We start from the raw sequence: 20,605 nt of genomic DNA on the forward strand, positions 1-20,605 counted from the left end.
ACCCATATGGAGTACCTTTGCATCCGAGAGGCCATTTCAGCAATTATATTGCGATTTTCTAGGGCCTTATCCGAGATCTAAGCGACGAAATCAATTTCTTTTTATAGTATTGGATCATCTTTCAAAATATGTCTGGCTAAAGCCCATGCAGAGAGCCACCACTGTTAATGTTACAATTTACTTCGCTTCAGAAATTTTTCCAGCTGTAGGGGTCCCTGAGTTGATTCATAGTGACAATGGTAAACAGTTTATCTCGAAGGAAATGCACCAATTTTTAGAAAATTATGGGGTGACACACGTGAGGACGGGGTTATATTCTCCTCAAGCGAACGCCTCAGAACGAGTCAATAGAGAAATTTTGTCTAAAATTAGAATTTTCCTGAAGGATAAACCCGACCATACCGATTGGGATAAACATATACCCGAGATTTTATCAGTTTTGAGAAGCGACTTCCATACGGCGATTCAGTGCTCTCCATACTTTGCATTATATGGCCAAAATATGGTCCAGGATGCCTCAACGTACAATATTTTAGAGAAACTCGGCAGCCTTAGGGAAGATCAGGTTACGATAGCAAATAGAGCCGACAAGTTGACTAATATTCGCGAGCAAATTCGTAGGAATTTAGATCAGGCAAAAGATAGAGGAATAACCACCTATAACAAGCGCTCTAGGCAACTACAGAGAAGGTCAGGAAGTTTTCCGGAAAAACTTTGCTTTGAGTAACTTCAAACAGGGTATTAACGCCAAATTCCTGCCGAAATATCTTAAGTGTCGAGTACTCCGAAAAATAGGCAATGCATTGTATGATCTCAAGGATCTAAACGGGAAATTGATAGGTCGCTTCCATGCTTCGGATATTCGTCCACAATAAACCCTCAAGAACGTTTTTGCTAAATTACAAATTAATTTTTTTATATAAACCTACCAATTGGACCTTTTTTACCCTGTCTGGGCGTTTTGGCGGTCGGGGACATCTCGCCCAGTATTCTTCCCGAGCAACGATTTCATAGGGTGTTCACACGCGTTCTCACCGAGAACCGTGAACAACCTGGCAGTCAAAATCCAGGTTGGACTAGCCTTACGGAGTTGGGACGAGTTCTCCTTTATCAAAATATCTACACACATAGTGGCTTCCCACAGATGAACCGGTTTCCTGTTCACTTCATCGTCAGGTCTTCAAAGCGAAACAGGTTTGTTATGGTCCACTTGGGAGAGTCACCCTTGGAACGTACCAGTTGGCTACTGATAGGGAAAGGGGTAGGATTCACCCTCACTCATGTCTGCCTGGGGTGGTTAAAGCAAATTTTTGTTAATTTCACGCAGGTGGCATCGGTGTGGGAAAATTCCCAATAACTGAAACCACCATGGCGTAACTATGCAAGGTGACAGCTGACTTGTAGTTTTTATACGATTTGACACATTAACTTTCAATGCAGTACGATTTTGACATTAGTCAATCGGTTCACCAAAAACAAAGTATATGGAACTTTTAATGATGGCTGCAGGAATGTCACCGCGACTACCACCTTGTATGGTTCCACCATGGCAACTACAGTTAAATCATGCGATTTAACGGCGCCGTTCCACTGCTCAGTTGCAATAATGGAAAAAAAAAATTTTTTTCTACAATACTATGGCGTGTGTGGCCATTTTTGGGCAGAAAAAAAAAGCAAGGTCTTTTCTTGCAGTGTGGTGGTCGCGAAAGGTTGTACCTTTCGATAATATTTGTTCACGTTTAATTTATAAGTAAAGCAAAATTGAGTATAGTTCGAACGAAAATAAACGAAAACCCAAAGAAAATTCAAGTAAATAAGCTAACAAGTGGAAAAGTCGGTATAAAATATAGCCCGAAAACAAAAACGAATTTGGGTGGTGTCATCGCTATTGGTGTCGTTGGTGCGTCGCAGTTGCTGTTTTGTTGCTATATTAGCGCTGTATTAAGCATAGCTGCGGGTGGAAAATTCTAAATGAAAATCAAGCAACATTAGCAAACAAACACACACAAAAAAAGTTTAGTAAAACTAGACTTCGTTATTAAAAAAACTTTTAGGTGGAGTGTTAAAATATTTATTAAAAAAAAAAGAAGAAATAAAATAGAAAAAAGAAATCCTCGGAGTTCGTATTGCAAGAAATCACAACGACGACAACCTGTTAACCAATTACCACTTACAAAATAGCACAAAGAAACGAGTAATTTTGCATTGTTAACGTAACGTCATATATAACAGCCAACAAAGTCAAGTAAGCACTAATTAAAGTGCAGGTTTTACATATATTTTCATATATAAAATAGTGCATATTTAAAATCGTCATTAAAATTTGTGTGTGTGGGCTTAAACCGATACTTGCTCAGGGAATACACGATAGCCGCCATTATTGAGAGCTACACTACGATTACGACAACGACGACAATACCAACGAAAACGGCCACTACTAACAGCGCCAACACCACGCGCCAATACAACCAGACGCAACCACAACCTTTGCGGCGCACCAACCACGAGCGCAACCAACACCAACTGCGCCAATCACCATCGCCAGTGCCCACAACAACCACTTCGACCGCGCAACCACAACCGCAACCCCATCGGCAGCGCCAACCAAACGCGCAACATCCACCAGGCTTACCACCAGCACCAGCTACAACAACAACAGCAGGGCCGCCAAACATAGGCCTGCTGCAACAGCATCAGCTTCAACAACAACAACGTTGGAAACCTGGTGAGTTCGTTCCGGATACGGAAAACCCAACTTTTCTATTTACCTTTAGTTTAATGAACTGATATTAGATTTCTGAAATAACACCATCTAAAATATACATAAATGTAGGTATATGCCAACATCAGAAAAAAAGAGGGAAAATACCTGATATCTATATTAGATCATATTTACAATTTGTGTCTGTACTCTTTCAATTTCCTGGATCTTCCGCAATAACACATTTAAATATACCTACACAAAGCATTGCCCCATACACACACACCCATCTATACTTGTTGGTTTTTTTTCGCGGGTGCAAGCAGCAGTGAACAAAATTGCTTGAAAAAAAGGGGAACAGAAGAACAAAAAGAACAACTTGGTCGTTCATCAGAAAAGAGAAGTAAAGAATCGAATCTCTGAAAGGAACGAAAAAGCACAACTCTAATCTTTATAATAATAATTTTTTTTTTTTTTTTTTCTTTTCTTAGCAAGTAAACATGATATACATTTTAGATGAATAGTTTAGACAAACTCGGACTGTATCTTCCCGATGGTATAGCGCGCCTAGTATTTATTTCTTTTTACATCATACCTAAATATAAATGTAACTTTTAAGTAAGTCAAAAGTTTATTGTTCAATTCCAACCAGCTTATGTATCAAAGTACTTGAAGAAAGTTCGTGTTTCAAAACCTGAAGGATTTGTAAGGATACCTTCGTCTGTATCCGCGTATAATTAAGCATGTTGACTTAAAATAATTGATACTCAGAAGTGAGATCACGTTATCATTGTAATATTTCTTTCATTTAATACCTGTAATAACGTTATTTGAACTGATAAAAGCCCAGAAATTACATTGAGTAACTTTGATCGAAAAAGGAAATTTTTATGAATAGAAAAAAAGGGGGAAAATAGGTATAACTAAAAGTAATGTCGGGCGAAGTGACATTAAAATAGAATAAAAATTAAAAAAAAAAATATGTTGTTAAAGTAACATCACCTAAAATAAAATAGCCTAAACTAAAATAAAATAAGATAAACTAAAATAGACCGAACCAAAATAAAATACACTAAAATAAAAAAAAAAAAAAAAAAAAAAAACATACAATAAAATAAAATACAACCAATCCTTTTCTTAGATACACCCCCCTCTACTTAAATACATCTAGGGCCTTCCGCCAAACTTACGACTAAAACCTTTTCTTGTTATATGGAATATCTAATTCAACCAGATCCTTGTACATTTTGTAATACATACCACTTAAAATTGTTTCTTTGTATGCCTTAGGGCTCTACTTAGATTATTTCTAATAAGTTTCAGTATTGTAACCAAATGAATTATAAATAAATTGTAATAAGAATGAGAATGCTAACGTTTCCCTTTGTTTAGAAGGCATAGGGTAATACAGGTAAGGGGCCACCGAAATCAGGTGCGTCGGTGGCCATGTATTTTAGGGTGGGATAAATACCGGGCGTCGCAACAACACCCGCGGCGCCCCCCCCCCCTATATATTTGGCTCTTTTCTCTTTTTAAATTTATTTTCAGCCTTTTTGTTTCCCCCCCCCCCCCCCCCCCCCCCCCTTTCAGCTTCTTTGGTTTTAAGTAATAGTAACCGGTCATTTCCGGTTCGGTAAAATTTTTTTTTTTCGTTAAATTTTTTTGAATATCTTTTTTTGAATTTTAAATTTTGAATGTTTTAACGGTCTGTCCGTGACATCCGGTTCGGCCGGATGTTGTTTTAGTCCATTTGAGCGTTTTGAATTAGTTCTGCGCTTTTTGACGGTTATTTCAAAGGCATGATATGACCTTTTTTCTATTTATGGCGTAGGACAGCAAGGTTGGCAAGAACCCAGCCCAGCCAACATGACTAGCCACTGTGCACCACCAGATCATGCCTTCCTTACTGCTCCATTAAAGATGCGAAACCACAAGCTAATCGTTGGAAGGCAATTTCCACTTATGAAAATTGCAACGTCATCTGCGTAAGACGTAAGAAGAATCGTCTGAGCAGTTGGTCGATGACCCCATTGTGATGTAATCTTCCTGCAATTTAACATGCAGCCGATTCCTCTGGTTAAGGCTGGATGTACTATAATGTAATTAAGACCTTCCATAATCACCCATTTAGACATATTTTTGAAAGCCCCGGCAATGTCTAAGAAGACTGCTAGAGCATATTTATCATATTCCAGGGCTTTTTCTATGCTTATTACCACCAATGTCTACCGACTTGCCTTTGGTGTACGCATGTTATGTTGTGGAGAGCAGCTCTTCATCCACGTTTTGTTAAGATTAAAACAGTAAGCCCTTTTTTTTAAGTAGTCGGGGTCTTTACCAGACCTGTTAAATAATGATTACTAATGGTAATGATTAGCCGTTCCATTGATTATTTTCTTTAAACGCCATTTAATTAGGACTCTATGGGAGACCCTATCAAAGGCTTTTGAAAAGTCAGTATAGATACAATCTACCTGCGAGCCAGCTGAAAAAGACTCAATGCAATACTCACTGAAAACGGCAAGGTTAGAAATCGTCGACCTCTCCGCAACGAAACCATGCTGATAAGGAGAAATAAGGGACTTAACCGCACAGATCAACTTAGCATTGACTGCATGCTCAAAAATTTTGGAAACAGTGGTCAGTTAGGATATGGGTCTGTAGTTACGCACATCATGTTTGTTGCCACTCTTGAAGATAGGCGTAATAGACGTAACCTTCCAATCATCAATAAAATTCCCAGAGGAGAGTGATTTGTTAAAAATAAGTTGAAGAGGATAAACCAGGGCCGGACAATTTTTCAATAAGATGGGAGAAAATCCATCTAAATCTGTTTGAGAAGAAAACTTAAGATTATTAATACCTCCACTAATATCATCAGAAGAAAGATGTAGAGCTCCGAAATTTAAGGCAGAGTTCAGACTTCGAAAAATCGAGCGCTTGATAGCTATCATCCACAGAAAAATTGGATTTAAAAAAATCAGCAAATAAGTTAGCAGCCTCATTTGGAGTTTTCGCCGAATTATCATCCAGGAAAACTCCGGTAGGCACACTAGCGGAACACTTTTTGTCCTTAAGATCTTTCCAAAAACTTTTTGGATTCGATTTGATGTTACCCTCGATATTGCGCATATACTCAGAATAGTAAGTACGACTTATATTTACTGAAGAACATGTTATTCTTATTATTTTGAAATTTTTTTAAGAATTTGTTTTTAAGATTCTTGAGTTTTTTTAATTCCTTAGTGTACCAAGGTAATTTGTACGGTCTTTTTACCCGCAAGGGGATTCTATCCAAACATTGGGTGAAAAAAATAGACTTAAAAGTGGAAAAGCTAACAGAAGTATCAAGCCCACCAAGTAGCTCCTCCCAATTTATTTCAAGTAAAAAATCATTGAGACTTGCAAAGTCATACAAAAAATAATTAAAGATTAATCTACTGTCAGTAATAACCGGAGGAAAATGATAAAAACTAAACTCGACGACAAGTGGTAGATGATGACTGTCCTTAGAAGTAACTGGATTCAAGCACTCACTAACTTCACAACAAAAATTGTCACTTATGAATATGAGATCCAATAATCTATTTAGAGTATTAAAATACTTATTAATTTGAATTAAGTTAAGACTAAGTACATTATCGATAAAATGCAACTCCTGATTTGAGATGACTTTATTGGGCGTGAGACCGTATTTATTAGAAATGCTGGTTGACCAATTAATGCTAGAGAGATTAAAATCGCCAAGCACGCAGAGATGGTGCTCTTTAACGTTGTTTAGGGCTAATGATGCAATGTTGTCTGCGTGGGCCTTGTATAACTCAAAAGAGCTGCCCGGTGGCACATACGACACGACAATATATAAAGAGCCTTGCGGTGTGGAACCGCTAACACATACACAAAGCTGATCCAGTAAAGAGATAAGAACACCACCACCTCGAAGGCAGCCAGTTTTTTAAGCATCACGATCTTTACGAAATACAGTGAACAAATTTGAATTGAAGAATTCACCATCAAAAAAGTTCTTGTTTAACCATGTTTCAACGAAAACAAAGATGTCGTAATTCAATTGCTCACTAAAGTTGTGCACCAATTCAGACTTGGTTCTCATACCAGATACATTATGAAAGTAAATTTTCAGCCCACTATTATTGTTTATGTGTAATCGGGTGCTACATGCTACGCCCGTAATAGCTTTCGTCGACCTTTCCGAAAAATCTGAAAATGCTTTACGGTAACATTTGTTGGCCAGATATCCGAGCATAGTAATTTTTCATAAGAGGACTAAGGAACTCCTAATTTAAAATTAATCCTATTCAGGGATTGAGTTGAGACGTCTTTCTTTATCAGTTTAGAGCATGAAAGTAGAGTTCTATCTAAATCAATTTGTTTAGCCAAATAATTTTTTATATCATCCTCCGATACGGATGGTAAAAAAGAAGCCAAATGGAGCCATTTGTAGAGGTCAGCGACATTCAGATCAGTATTGTCATTAGTTCCTCTTATGCGAATATTATTATTATTATTTTGACGTTTATGCGACAACATTACCCATTGTGCATTGTCAGCAACGTTATTAGGCATAACAGTAGGCATTTAAGAGACAGCAGCAGCTTCAGATGCTGACACCTCAGTCACTGCATCCGTAGTAGTAGTAGTAGCAGGAGCATTTTTATTATTGTTTCTGGCCCTTTTATTCGTCACCTTCACCCACTGATCATTATCAGTGACATTGTTAGTGATACTAGTGTTAACAATTGGCGAAGGAGAAGAAGAAGCTTCGGATACTGGCGCCGCAGTCACTGCCGCCGTAGTTGTAACAGTAGCGCAAGCATTAGCTTTACCAATCGACGCACAAGCATTAGCTTCAGCCGAAGAATCAGATGGGAGGTCAAAAACTGAGATAACATCAGTTATTGCCGACGTCACAGTGCACGAAGCTGCTGATGGCATTGGGCAAGCCATTGTTCTTGTGGGAATGATATTAGAATTGACACTCTTGTTCGGTAATAGAGTATGAGCGTAAGAGATATTGCGATGCAAAAAATTGTTTTGGATCACGGATCATATAACACGATACCGGCCCTGGATTCCGCGCTTTACGGAGAAATTAACCTTAATATAAGATCACAGTCTACGGAGTTTATGAATATCATTTTACCTGTTAACTTTTAATCTATCCTCTTCTTCCCTTAAAGCTGCCATATTTCGCTCACGTGTCTCTGGATCTTCGTCTTTATGCGTAGGTGAGTGTAACCGTAGCTCCGAAACCAAACGAAAAGCTAAGGGACAAGATTCACATCTGTGAATATTATCACCCAGATGTACACGTAAATGCTCATTCAGTAAGTTTTTTGTCGTAAAGCACCGGTCGCAGTATTTGCATTTACATGGTTTTTCACCGGTATGAGTACGCATATGATGGCTTAGGTTCTGAGCTTGTATAAATCTATTTCATACAGGCAGAAAATAAAGGTGAAATTTATTACGATGAGGATTTTTATAATAACTTACCGCATTTCACAAATATCACATTTATGGGGCTTTTCGCCGCTATGACTTCGTTTATGTCTATTTAAAACCGATTTTGTTTTAAAATGTTTGCCACACATATCGCATGGGTATTGGTATTGCTCGTTCTTGTCCCGTATGTTTGTGTATCTGAAAAAAAAAAAAAAAAAAAAAAAAAAAAAAAAAAAAAAAGGTGGGCAAACAAAAAATAACAAGTTTATTTTTTGATATTAAAAGGAAGCGAGGAATTTAATTTTGTAACTAAACTAACAATTATTTGAGTACTAAAAAGTCGAGTATGATCAAATTTAAACACGGTCTTAACACTTTTTAGTATTTTGGACCCATTTGAAAGTTATTTTTTTAGCTCATAGCTAATTTCAAAATTTGTCAAAAAAGTATGAGTTTAACCCCTCATGTTAGGTTAAGTCTGTGTTAAAAAATTACCTTGCCGTTCTCCAAAAGAGTCTTAAAGAAAATCTTTGGCTTATATTCAAACCATTGTGAATACATACAAGTGAAGAATCTTTCTATTCCTCCATTGTCATACCTACCTGTCAAATAATAGCTGACAGGGAGAACGGCTGTCGCGAATGGCCAGAGAATGGAAGAAAGGTTTGTTTTTTGCTCGCGGTTATTAAATTTAAGCGGCCACCGTGGTGTGATGGTAGCGTGCTCCGCCTATCACACCGTATGCCCTGGGTTCAACTCCCGGGCAAAGCAACATCAAAATTTTAGAAATAAGATTTTTCAATTAGAAGAAAATTTTTCTAAGCGGGGTCGCCCCTCGGCAGTGTCTGGCAAGCGCTCCGATTATATTTCTGCCATGAAAAGCTCTCAGTGAAAACTCATCTGCCTTGCAGATGCCGTTCGGAGTCGGCATAAAACATGTAGGTCCCGTCCGGCCAATTTGTAGGGAAAATCAAGAGGAGCACGACGCAAATTGGAAGAGAAGCTCGGCCTTAGATCTCTTCGGAGGTTATCGCGCCTTACATTTATTTATTTTTTTTTTTATTAAATTTAAGTGCCTTGAATTGCTCATTTGTGTTTCAAATCAGCCTTTCTTTTGAATGTGTATACTGAAAATCAGACTACATATTAATATTAATTTCTAAAATCTAGTTAATAGATTAAATGTGAGCAGCCATTAAGCAAACATGTTAAAATATGTAAATAATGCATAACAGTCGTCAACAAAAATGTTTGAAAAACACTAAGTAATCGAACAGCGATTTAACAGGTGATCGAGGCTGTTTACTATTGTGAACGTTTTTGTCAAACATTCGCCACTTGTATGAATTCACAATGATTCAAACTCTCTCTCAGCAAAAACACAATTTTTCAAGAGCAAAAAAAACTGTTTTGACAGCTATATTGTGAATTGCTAAAAATATGAATTACAGCAGTGAGTGATGAAAAATCGCTTCGTGTATTCAAATAAGTTGTGTGGTTTAAACTCAGTTTAAAATAGTGAGGCGAATGTTGACATCACTAGGCTGTTGGTCAATAATCACGCAACAACAAAAACATTAAGCAAGGCGCATTTGTGTACAAGAATACATTAGTCATCATTTACACACATACATACAAGGCAAAGAAGAGATATTTCACACACATACATGTGATCATGTATGTAGTTGTAGTTACACATACGTATATGGCTATGCGAGAGGCATGGACTACATATATACATGTATATAGCTGTTAACCAAGCAGGAGATACAATTGTTCTGGAACAGATTTTCGCGAAATCACTAGACCTTAGGAGGAATGGATGAACGAGAAACCGAGATTTTAAAAGCAGCGCAAGCTGAGTAATAATCAATCATTTTGATTTAAACACGCTATTAGATGAGAAGTGCAGTATAATTGTACTACTCCTGAAGTGCTCTAATAAAGACCCTTTTACAAACAGAATATTGCAGTTATTTATTCCGACAGTTCAGCGATTCGAACGTTAGCAGAAAGTTTCAAATAAGCGGAATTTCCCTAAATTCGTTGCAATACTTTATAAGTCAAATTGAGCCTTTTGTTATAATTAAAATTTTTTTCTTAAAAAAATATTGTTGATAAAAGTTTTTGCAAAGCAAAGAAAATATTAGTTTTTGCACGTATCATTTATTTTCAATCGTGTTTTGAACATGACGCCTTGTCGAAGTGCGTAAAATTTCCTTTATTCCTTTTCTTTTCATTTCTTCTTTTCTATTCTACTCTTCTCCTCTCCTTGCTTCTATTCTCTTTGCTTTCTAAAATTTTCCTCCCTTTCGTTTCCTTTTCATTCCTCTCCTCTACTTTTAAAAGTTAGAACATTTTTTGCTTTGCATAGAAATTTTAATATCACATTATAACAAAATATCTAGGAGCTTTCTTGTATTTATTTCCTAGTAAAATTGGAATATTCATAATTGCGCATCTAATGACGGGTTGACAGCCAACGCAGAGAAGATGGATATGGTCTTGTTTACTAAGAGGTATACGGTCCTAAATTGAACTAGGCCTAAGTTAGGAGGGGTGACCCTGCAGGAGAAACCTTGCACAAAATATATAGGGATCATCCTAGACAATAAGTTGCTTAACGTGGAGGAGAGCGAAGAAGGCTTCGACGGTGCTTTATGCATGTAAAATAATGCTGGGGTGGACGTGGGTTTATCTCCCTCTCTCTCCCATTGGGTGTTTACAGCGATTGTAGACCCTATCCTATACTTTGAAATGCTTGTTTGGTGGACAGCCACACGAAAAAAAACCTAACTTAAAAAAGTAGAGGGGGTACGCAGCTTTTGCTTAGCATGGCGGGAGCCCTGAAAACAACCCCGACGACTGAACTGTTTGCCGTTCTGCACATTCCACGTGTACACGTGGTAGCAAAGAACATAGCGTTAACAACTGCAACGAGGCTCAGTACGTCGGGGCAGTTTGAGCGCCGACTATGGCCATAGTAGTATAGCGTCATCAATTACAGGAAGAACAGATACTTTGGATCCCACCCTCCCTTTCCGAGTGATCCGGGCTTTTTTCGTTTTATTTGAAAGAAATACAATTTCTAATTTCCGCTTTCGGATTTGTGGCTTTAGCTTTTGCGGAGAAAAATGAATTGTTCCTACAGAGTTACCCCAAACCGGAAGTTGTCATTGTAAATAATTTCCCGACGAATATTTTTTTTAACGCTTGGCAAAAAAGCAACACAAACAGAAACTGCAAAAAAAGAATTGTAATAAATCCAACAAAACACGAAATGACAAATAGCGAAAACAGTAAGAAATATAATAGCCATTATCCCGTCGCAAAGATCCTCAGCCAAGTAAATAATTTTGCATGTAAAAATTATTGGTTTGAAAATGTTTTCCAATGAAAACATCCGGACCAATGAAACAACCACAAAAAGCAGAAAAAATCTCGACTTTTCAGAGGTATGAGGAACCCAATTTTTAAAATCTGAGCATTAAATGCAAATTCCCAACTTAAATTGTAAATTTCGGAACTTGAGATGGATTTTATGAATCTTTTCTCGACTCGCCCTTATAATTGAATCGCACACGTTCACTTTGGGAAAAAATTATATTTAGGTTGCAATGTATATAGTTTTTATCAACACTTACTTTCTGTTGAAAATCCACATAGTCACACTTACTCTAAACGCTTTTATAGGCCATGAAATTTTGCGTTTTCTTTGAAATGGCCTCATTTTGTAGCCGTTTTTTGTGTGTGCTGCACATGCCTTTTTAATATTAAACGATTCAATTGATTGTACCATTGTGATTTAAAACATTGTTTTGTTTGGCCGCTTAAATTGAGGTTAGGCTGCGAATAGAGGAAGGCAGTAGAATGAAGGAATGATGTTCGCAGTTTTTTTTTTTCAATTAACAATGGTTTAGACCTGTTACTAGAATAGGAAGTGCCCTGTTTAAAACCTCGCTTGGTTTGGAGAGGCTCGGAGAGGTATTTCCCTATCCTTATGGGCGGCCGCCGTGGTATGGTGGTAGCGTGGTCCGCTTACCACACCGAAGATTCTGGGTTCAAGTTCAAGTTTTCTTCATTAGAAAAAATGGTTTTCTATGCTGGAAGCTGGGGAGGTAAAAAAAGCCTCTTGAGCCTGGAAGTAGCGTCAAATGACGAAGCGGAGATGTTGGAAGTGGACAACCAGCTCAATTAAGCGCGGAGTCTCAAGGAGTTGATAAGCGCAATACAAAGCTTTACAGCTTCAAAGCTTCCGCTACCCAATTGTCAACCTCACCTACGTGAGAGGAATCCTGTTACAAATATGAATGTATCATACACATATTTAGCAGGCGAGGCTCTGGCGACCCCAAGATGAGAACTAGGGGGTGGTGGCAATATGGCCTAGAAGGTTTAATGTGGTCATATTAGTCGTTCCAGAGATGGACGGGCTAGCATCTAAAAGGTGCTTTGTTAACGGAACTAAACGGATCTATATCCGGAAAAGGACCATCAACATCGATAACACTACCCAAAACCTTCGGGGAGTGTCTTTATCGCTAATACAACAACAAGCGGGTTAGGGAGTAAAGGAGTGGTATCAATCATTTGACTCGCCTTCATTTGTAAAAGGGTAAAAGTAAGAAAAGGGGTTGACTGCTAATACTCGTTTCGGGAGAGGAGTCAAACGACGCGTATTGACCTCGACAGCAATAATCTGAAGGCGGAAAAGAATTGAGGTATTTGCAGTTAAAGTTGGCAATTTTCATGTGGTTTTTGTAATATTGTTGTACAAGGGAAACAATTGTGTGTGCAACGGGGTTTTGCACGGAAGGCCGCCAAAGAAGAAAAGTGTTCTGCACAAAAATACTATGAATCGCACCCCCGTTTCAGAGGGACCTGGTTTTCGGTTTTTCGTTAATATCTTATGAAGGACTCAACGTTTTCCGTTTTCGGATTACACGGTGCTACAGTGATTTTGTTTAAGTACGACGTTTATTGTAAACAAGAAAATTAAACTCCTACCATGAAGTCGATGTCGTGCCACTTCAGGATCGTGGATATGATTTCAGTATAGAATCACTACGGCATTTATCATAATTATTGTTCGAGAGTGTCTTGTATTGTTTATTTTGTAAATAATTTATCATAATAATTTATTTGAAATAGTTTTTCGTGATATCTTAAACCATGTTGGGAGTAGTTAAGAAAAAGGAATAATTGATTTTGAATACAAATAGTGATAATATTGTTATATTTCAAGTTCTTATTAAAGCCAAATTTTGAATGTTGTGACTTTTTAAAAATGTTTGCTTGATCTCCTACGGTTATAGACTGGTTCATCAGTTTCGCGTTTGAGCAACCAGTAGGTAGCCAGCATTCTGATCTGATTCTTGCCAACAAAACGTGTTTGAATCGCTGATATTTCCTGGTGAAATTGTTCTCCTTGTTCATCACTGAGTTTTCCAAGGTTTTCGGGCAAGAAATACAAATGAGTATGTGATAAATGGATTTTGATTGACATTCTGCATCCTATTTCTTCAAGTGTTTTAAAACTCATTTACTACTTCAACATACCTCATCATTCCTGTTGTTTCCAAAAAAGTTTTCACACAAAGAAATAAAGCTCTTCTACGCTCTTTGCTCGATTGAGTTAAATTTTTCAAAAAATTCTTTGTCAGAAAAAATTTTACGTATTTCCGGACCAACAAACACACCAAAATTTCTGTCTGCATCCAAGACAATTCTAAATCACGCACAAGGTCACGAAAATCTGCTTTTGAGACTACATGATGTTTCGTTGTTAGAACCCCAGTTGGAAGAAATTCCTTGTCAATTTGTGAACCGTCAGAATTTTATTCTTCAGATTCCAACACATGTTTCGATTCCAGATTTGAAACAAAAATATTCGATTTTTCTTCCTTTATTGAGTGAGATACGGTTACTACCTCAGCATATTTTATGCGGTCACGGGTTTTATAGTGGCGACCAATGGTGTTTGTTTGGCAGAAATAGCAATCTTCTTCCTTATGGAAAATTTGACCATGCCAAACCATTGGGGTTGAAAATGGTAAAGGTCGCTTGTTGCATTTTTCAGTTTTCCATTTTTTGAGTGCACTGGAGCACGTATTCTGGTTCATAGCAAAACACTTTTATCATACGCGTGGTCGAAGGAATTGTTAAAAGTTTCTTTAACGGCTTTATTCGTCTATAATTTTACGCGATGTTGCTTGTCAACGACTAATGTAATTGTGATAAAACTGCACGACACGACATCGACTTCATGGCGGGAGTTCAATTTTCTTGATTACAATAAGCACCGTAACTTAAACATTTATGAACCGATTTTGATAAACCATGGCTTGTCTTACTCGGGATAAATATTTCTTTGAGAATGAATGTAAAAAAGTAATTTTTTTTAATGATATGTTACATAAAAAACTCAAAACTGTCTAGCATAGAAACCTTAAAAACGCCAACTGGCTTATCTACAGTGAGGAGCTTCAAAAGAGGCTCTCAGGATTCAGTATTCATATACCCTAGAACTCTGCAGAGCTGGATAATATGGTTCACTCTTCACGGAGGCATGCGGGGAGGCTCTTGATAAGGCCTGTCCTAGGAAGAAATCTAGGGGTAAGACCAAACCACCATGGTGGAAGAGGGACATATATAATCTACGCAAGGCATGTCGGAAAGCATTCAATCTTGCTAAAGCCTCCAGGGAGGTTGAAAAATAGGATGCATTCAAGATGATCATAGGGGATTATAAGAAACTGCTAAGGTCGTCGAAGAGGACCTCCTGGCGGAAGTTTTGTAGCGAAATGGAGTGTGAAGTTCCATTTCGGAACTTCTCCAAAAAAAAATTGTTCTAATACACGCACGCACTTCTCAATCACCAAACACGTATTTTAGTTAAGTTTTTGTTTCTTTATTTATGTTGGTTTTAGTTCGTAGTATAATAAATGTTTTTAGTACTTTAGCGCTATACTTACTTTTATTTTAGTTTTTGTACTGTCTTTTATGTTTGCACAGTTAAATTAAAATAGTTTTAGTATGCGCACTTAGTTCACGTCTTTTCTTCCTCGTCCCAAATTATAATAATGATGGCCGCCTTTCTTTACGAGCCGACCTCCCCGTTTCCAACTTGTTTCAACACCTGTTGTCCATTCACAAGAGACAACAGGGTTGCACCAAGTGGGAAACAGGATGAGATCATTAGGCTGCTGTTACACCATCCCCCTTTTCGAAAAAAAGGTTGAAGTCGACAAGTTGATCAGGTTTGTCGGCTTCAACTTTTTTTGGGTGGATTTTACATTCATCCCGAATGAAAAAAAAATGACAACAATTTTGAACTTTTGCGGCAGATATACCTAGGCTAACTTGGCTAATTTAACTAATTACATTTATTTGTATTTTAACCTACATATTTACGTATATGAATATTAGTAGTTTATATATTTTTGTTTGTGTTTTTTTTTTGTTTTTTTTGTAACCTAGCTTAGTTAATTTACTTAAATTTACATTTATTATGCTTATTTATTAATTTATCGTAAGCCTACCTATTTACATATATGAATATTAATAACTTGTAAAAGATTTTGTTTGTTTGCAATTCAAATTAATTTTAATACGTTTTGTGTATTAACTTATACGTACATTTTCTTTTCGTTTCTTTTACTTATATTAAGTATTGTTTTTACGGATGAAATATTTTTATTTATATTTGCTTTTACTTAAATTAAGCGTGATTTTTAAGGTATGATAAATTTGTATTTAAATTTGCTTAGATTTAGTGTAATAAAATAATAAAAAAAAATTTTGACTATCTCAAAATGAAATTGGATACATCCGATTTTATTTCTCTAGGTACTCCCCTTATGCGGTTTTTATGTACCGTTTTGTATTTTTTGTTTTCACTATCAAAATTGGTTACATTTACACCGTCTATATTTGTTACTAAATATGGACCCTGATATGTTTTTATGTTTTTCCCGTTGTTCTTTTTGAACTAAAACCATATCGTTCATGTTTATTATTATTGGTTGTGCATTTTTGTCGTATGCATCTTTATTTCTTATTTTGTGTTTCTCTACTAACCCTTTAGCCAAGGCGTGGCATTTTTGCATTCGGTACTTTACTTCTTTTGAATAATTTTCGATATTATAAATGGATTCGATTGTTTCGTTCTTCAATTCAGATGACAAATGGCCTTTTTACCAAAAACTAGTTCAAAAGGAGTAAGTTTATTATCGAATACCGTATTTGGCGTTGTGTTATGCCAAAACATATTTCAAATTTCCTATTGTATCAATTACGACAATATCGAAAGGTTTATTAGGAGTAGGAGTTAGAACGAGTTCTTCTTTATTTCCTATTTTGACTTTGTTCAAAAGATATTTTTCGCATTTCCTAACATAACTAGCTATGTCTTTTGTCATGTTTTTCCAGTAAAATTTGTTTCGTAATTTGGCGTATAATTTTTTCGTTCCACAGTGACCTCCAGTGATGGGATCATTGTGATAAATTGCTAATAACTTTAATTTTTGTTCCTGATCAGTGATTGTTTCAATTGGATCCATTAAAATAATTTTCGAAAATTGTAAAAGCTTTTTTCCTCTTTCTTTAAAATTTGTAATTGTAATGTATTTGAAAATTAAATCGTTTTTTGGCCATTCTATTTCCTTAATATTAAGTTTTCCGGCTTCTTTTTCTAGCCTCGAAAGTAAAGTATCGGAATTCTTTATTTCGTTAAAAAATTCAAAATCAAGTAAAATTGTTCTTCTATGCTTTATATGCGCGCATATTCTTAAAAATTGTTTACGTGTTTTTTTTATGAAATATTTCTGATCTAATACGAGGAATTTTTTTTTGAAAAGTTATGAGTGAATTTATATGGGGTATTCCATTCCATTTCGACCAATTTTGAACCCGACCCCTTTAGAATTGCCTGAAAATTTTTCTTCTTTTTCTAGATTACGAAAGACGTTTTTCAGAAGTTTTTCAAATTTTTTCATCAAACTCAAAAAAAGTTATGAATTTTTAAAAAAACACCGTTTTTTCAAAAATTGACGGTAGGGATCTTTTTTTTTTAAATTTGTTTTTAAATGTACTTTTCGGAAAAAATTCAAAAAAATTGTTAAAGTTTTTTTTTGTAATTTTTCAGTTTTTCGAGATTTTTCGAATTTCGCCCTTTTTTTTCTCATAAAAAACTACAATCAATTCTGCAATCATCCCCACTAATCCCGGAGTGGGCCGAGAATTTTTTTTTTTATTTAATTGAAAAAAAAAAAAACTTTAAATTTTTTTTTGTATTTTTTCCGAAAAGTACATTTAAAAACATATTAAAAAAAATGATCCCAAACGGTCAATTTTTGAAAAAGTTATAGGATTTTGAAAAAAACCGTTTTTTTCAAAATATTTAAAACTTATTGTGAGTTGAGAAAATGAAATCCAGAAAAAGGGTCTAGGGTTGAGAAAAATTTGGCTCTGCCATGATTGTCTAAAATATCATCGATTCGTGCTAATGGAAATTTGTCAGCTATTAGTTTCTTTTTAACTGCGCGAAAATCAACGCACATTCTGTATGCTTTTTTGGCATTTTTTTTTTTTTAGAAACTAGGATAAGAGGACTGTTGTAATTAGAATAGCTGTCTTCGATTAATTCATTATCTAGTAATTTTGTAACCTGTTGTTAATTTCTTCCCGCTGAGAATAGGGTAGACGATAGTTCTTCATATACACCGGTTCGTTGTCAGTTACCCACAATGTCTGCTCATTCAAATTATTTAACGTCATTTTATCGTTGTCAAGCGCGAATATGTCAGCATATTCATAGATTTAAAAGTTCAGATGGTGTATCTTTTGGAATTTGATTTTTTAAAATCGAAGTTATTTCGTTAATTCGCTTCTCATCTGACTTAGTTTTGGCGATTACATAGACGTGATAATTTGATAAGTTTTCTGCTTTAATAGAATTTTTATGTACGAATTGTACATCACTTGTGGTATTGATAAATTTTATGACTGGGTTATTGGAATTTATAATGCATCTTGCGGTAAATACGCCTTTTTTTATTTCTTGAGATTCAACGAAAAGTGGAGTTGTTGAGTGACCTAAGTCGAAAATTCGAAAAACTTCGCATCTTGGTGGTATAATACACATATCTCTTTCTGTTCCGTGTAGGATTGGCATAATGACTTTTTCTTTTTTTGCCCCGAATGAGATGCTACTATTTGAATAATTTATTACACATTTATTATAATGAAGAAAATCTTTACCCATTATGCCGTCTGATGAAATATTTATTAAAAACCGATTAAACAATAAAACGTCCCGAGTTATGTTTATGTAATTTAATAAAAGTAATTGAAGTTGACATTTATGTTTAAAGAAAGAAAAGAAAATAGAAATTCATATGCCGATTGTCGTGAGCTTATGCACGCTCGCACGTCTGCACTCTTCGAATGTTAACACGTAACTAACTGTCTTTGACAGCTCGGCCTTTCCTGACATTCGTCCTCCTAGGACGTCTCATCCTCGGTACTTTCGTTTGATTCATCATAGTCGCCTTCGAGATCTGGACTTAAACGGCACCATGGTTTCATATGGTCGCTGGAGACTACATTACAGTATCTTCGTTATGTACGTGGTGCGGCGGGTAGATCTTCCACAATGTATCGATCATGAACCAGCTGTTTTGTGACAATATAAGGCCCCTTGAATTTCGGATCGAGTTGGTACATGGTCAATAACAACAAATTGTCTTTCGTTGTATACTGGTGGACTCAGATGCTTTTGATCGTATCTTAGCTTCCATTTTTGCCTCTCGTTGCTGATATTCTGTATGGCGTTCTGTAGCTTCTCCTGTTTATCGTCGTCATCTGACATGGATATTTCGTCGCTTAGTGCTTGTATTAGTCGATTATCGCTGACGCATCGTAAATCGAAATTGAACACAAGTTCGTTGGGACTTGTCTTTGTTGTGCTATTGTTTTGCGAGTTAATGCACCACTGGATGTTGGAAAGGGTGCTGTCCCAATCTTTGGTGGTCTTTGTTGAGCATCGAATTGCTGACAATATGGTGCGGTTGACGCGCTCTGCCTGGCCGTTTGCTCGGGGCGTTCGTACAGCTGTTTTGACGTGCTGAATCCCAAAGCGTGTCATAAAGAATTCGAATTCCTTCGATGTAAAGGCGTTTCCTCGGTCAGTGGTAATCCGTAAAGGCTGCCCGAAAATTGCCATAACTTCTTGCAGCATTGATAGGACTGGTGTCGTCTTTGTGTTACGTACCGCTTTCAATATCGTGTATTTGGTGAAACCACAAACTAAAACAATGATGTATTGGTTTCCTCGCTTGCTTTTGTGAACGGTCCGAGATGATCAATATACATTGCTCGAAATGGAATTGGTAGAACTTCGGTGAGATGCATTTGACTTTCCAGTTTGCCTCCTTTAATCTTATTTAAACAGCATTCGAGACAAGCTGCGATATAAGACTTTACGTATCGCCTCATTTGCCTGAACCAAAAATACTTTTGCAGACGTTGTAATGTTTTCTCGACTCCAAAGTGGCCAGCGTCGTCATGACAAGATTTGGTGACACGCCACCTAATAGCCTGAGGAATAACTAGTCGTCGCTCACCTTGGACAATTCGATATAATCGACCGTTGTGAATGATGAAGTCATCCTGGAACTGAGATGCTCCATCGCCGTTTGTTTTCAAAGCTGTAACAATCGTTTTCACATGTTCATCCTGCATCTGCATTGTATAAATCCAGTCGTCGCTGTTTTCACTGGTTATAGCTAGAACTCTTTCAGCTACAGTCTCCCGCTCAGATGGAGGTAGGGTAGGCGAACGGCTTAAGCAGTCGACGTGCTGCATCTTCGAGCCTTGACGATGCCTACACTCAAATTCATATTCTTGTAGGCGTAGCCACCATCTGGCTATACGTGGTGGTAATTTCGACGTTGCCTTTGTCGTTACGATCGCATTGCAGTCCGTAACTACGGTGAACTTCGTGCCTAACAGATACATTCGGAATATGTCTAGTGTTTCCACTATGGCTAGGACTTCTAATTCATGGCTTGCATAGCGTGACTCTGCATCATTGGACTGACGGCTATAAAACGACACTGGTTTAAGCCCATCAGCTTCCTCTTGCAGCAATATGCCTGACAAACCAAGGTGGCTGGCGTCCGTATGCACCTCATGTGATTTACTTGGATCGTACAAGACTAGTACTGGCTTAGACGTGATTGCTTGCTTTAGCTGGTCAAATGCTCTATCTTGTTCTTCTGACCAAATGAAGACACTGCGTCTTTCTTTAAAAGCTTTGTTAGTGGTGCTGCGATGTGGCTATGCTTTTCTACAAACTTTCTGAAGAATCCGGTCAGTCCCAGAAACTAACGTACTTCTGCGACATTCGATGGTTTGGGAAAATCGCTGATGCATTTCGTC

The 20,605-nt window shown here is 36.8% G+C and overlaps 1 protein-coding gene across 4 annotated transcripts in view; it reads right to left on the bottom strand.

Moving 5' to 3' along the window:
* Positions 1 to 20,605, bottom strand: part of LOC137249205 (zinc finger protein 665-like) — a 126,802-nt gene that overhangs the window by 68,875 nt on the left and 37,322 nt on the right. For 3 of the 4 annotated variants that reach the window (XM_067780508.1, XM_067780507.1, XM_067780509.1), the window contains exons 2-3: positions 8,216 to 8,362; positions 7,863 to 8,150 (exon numbers count right to left, since the gene is read on the bottom strand). The exons of the other annotated variant lie outside the window; for it this stretch is intronic. In XM_067780508.1, the coding sequence (XP_067636609.1) occupies positions 7,863 to 8,150; positions 8,216 to 8,362 (435 nt within the window). The remainder of the gene's footprint in view (positions 1 to 7,862; positions 8,151 to 8,215; positions 8,363 to 20,605) is intronic. 4 annotated transcript variants of the gene reach the window in all.

The sequence above is a fragment of the Eurosta solidaginis genome, chromosome 4 (genome assembly GCF_040869045.1).
Source record: "Eurosta solidaginis isolate ZX-2024a chromosome 4, ASM4086904v1, whole genome shotgun sequence".
Taxonomy (NCBI): domain Eukaryota; kingdom Metazoa; phylum Arthropoda; class Insecta; order Diptera; family Tephritidae; genus Eurosta; species Eurosta solidaginis.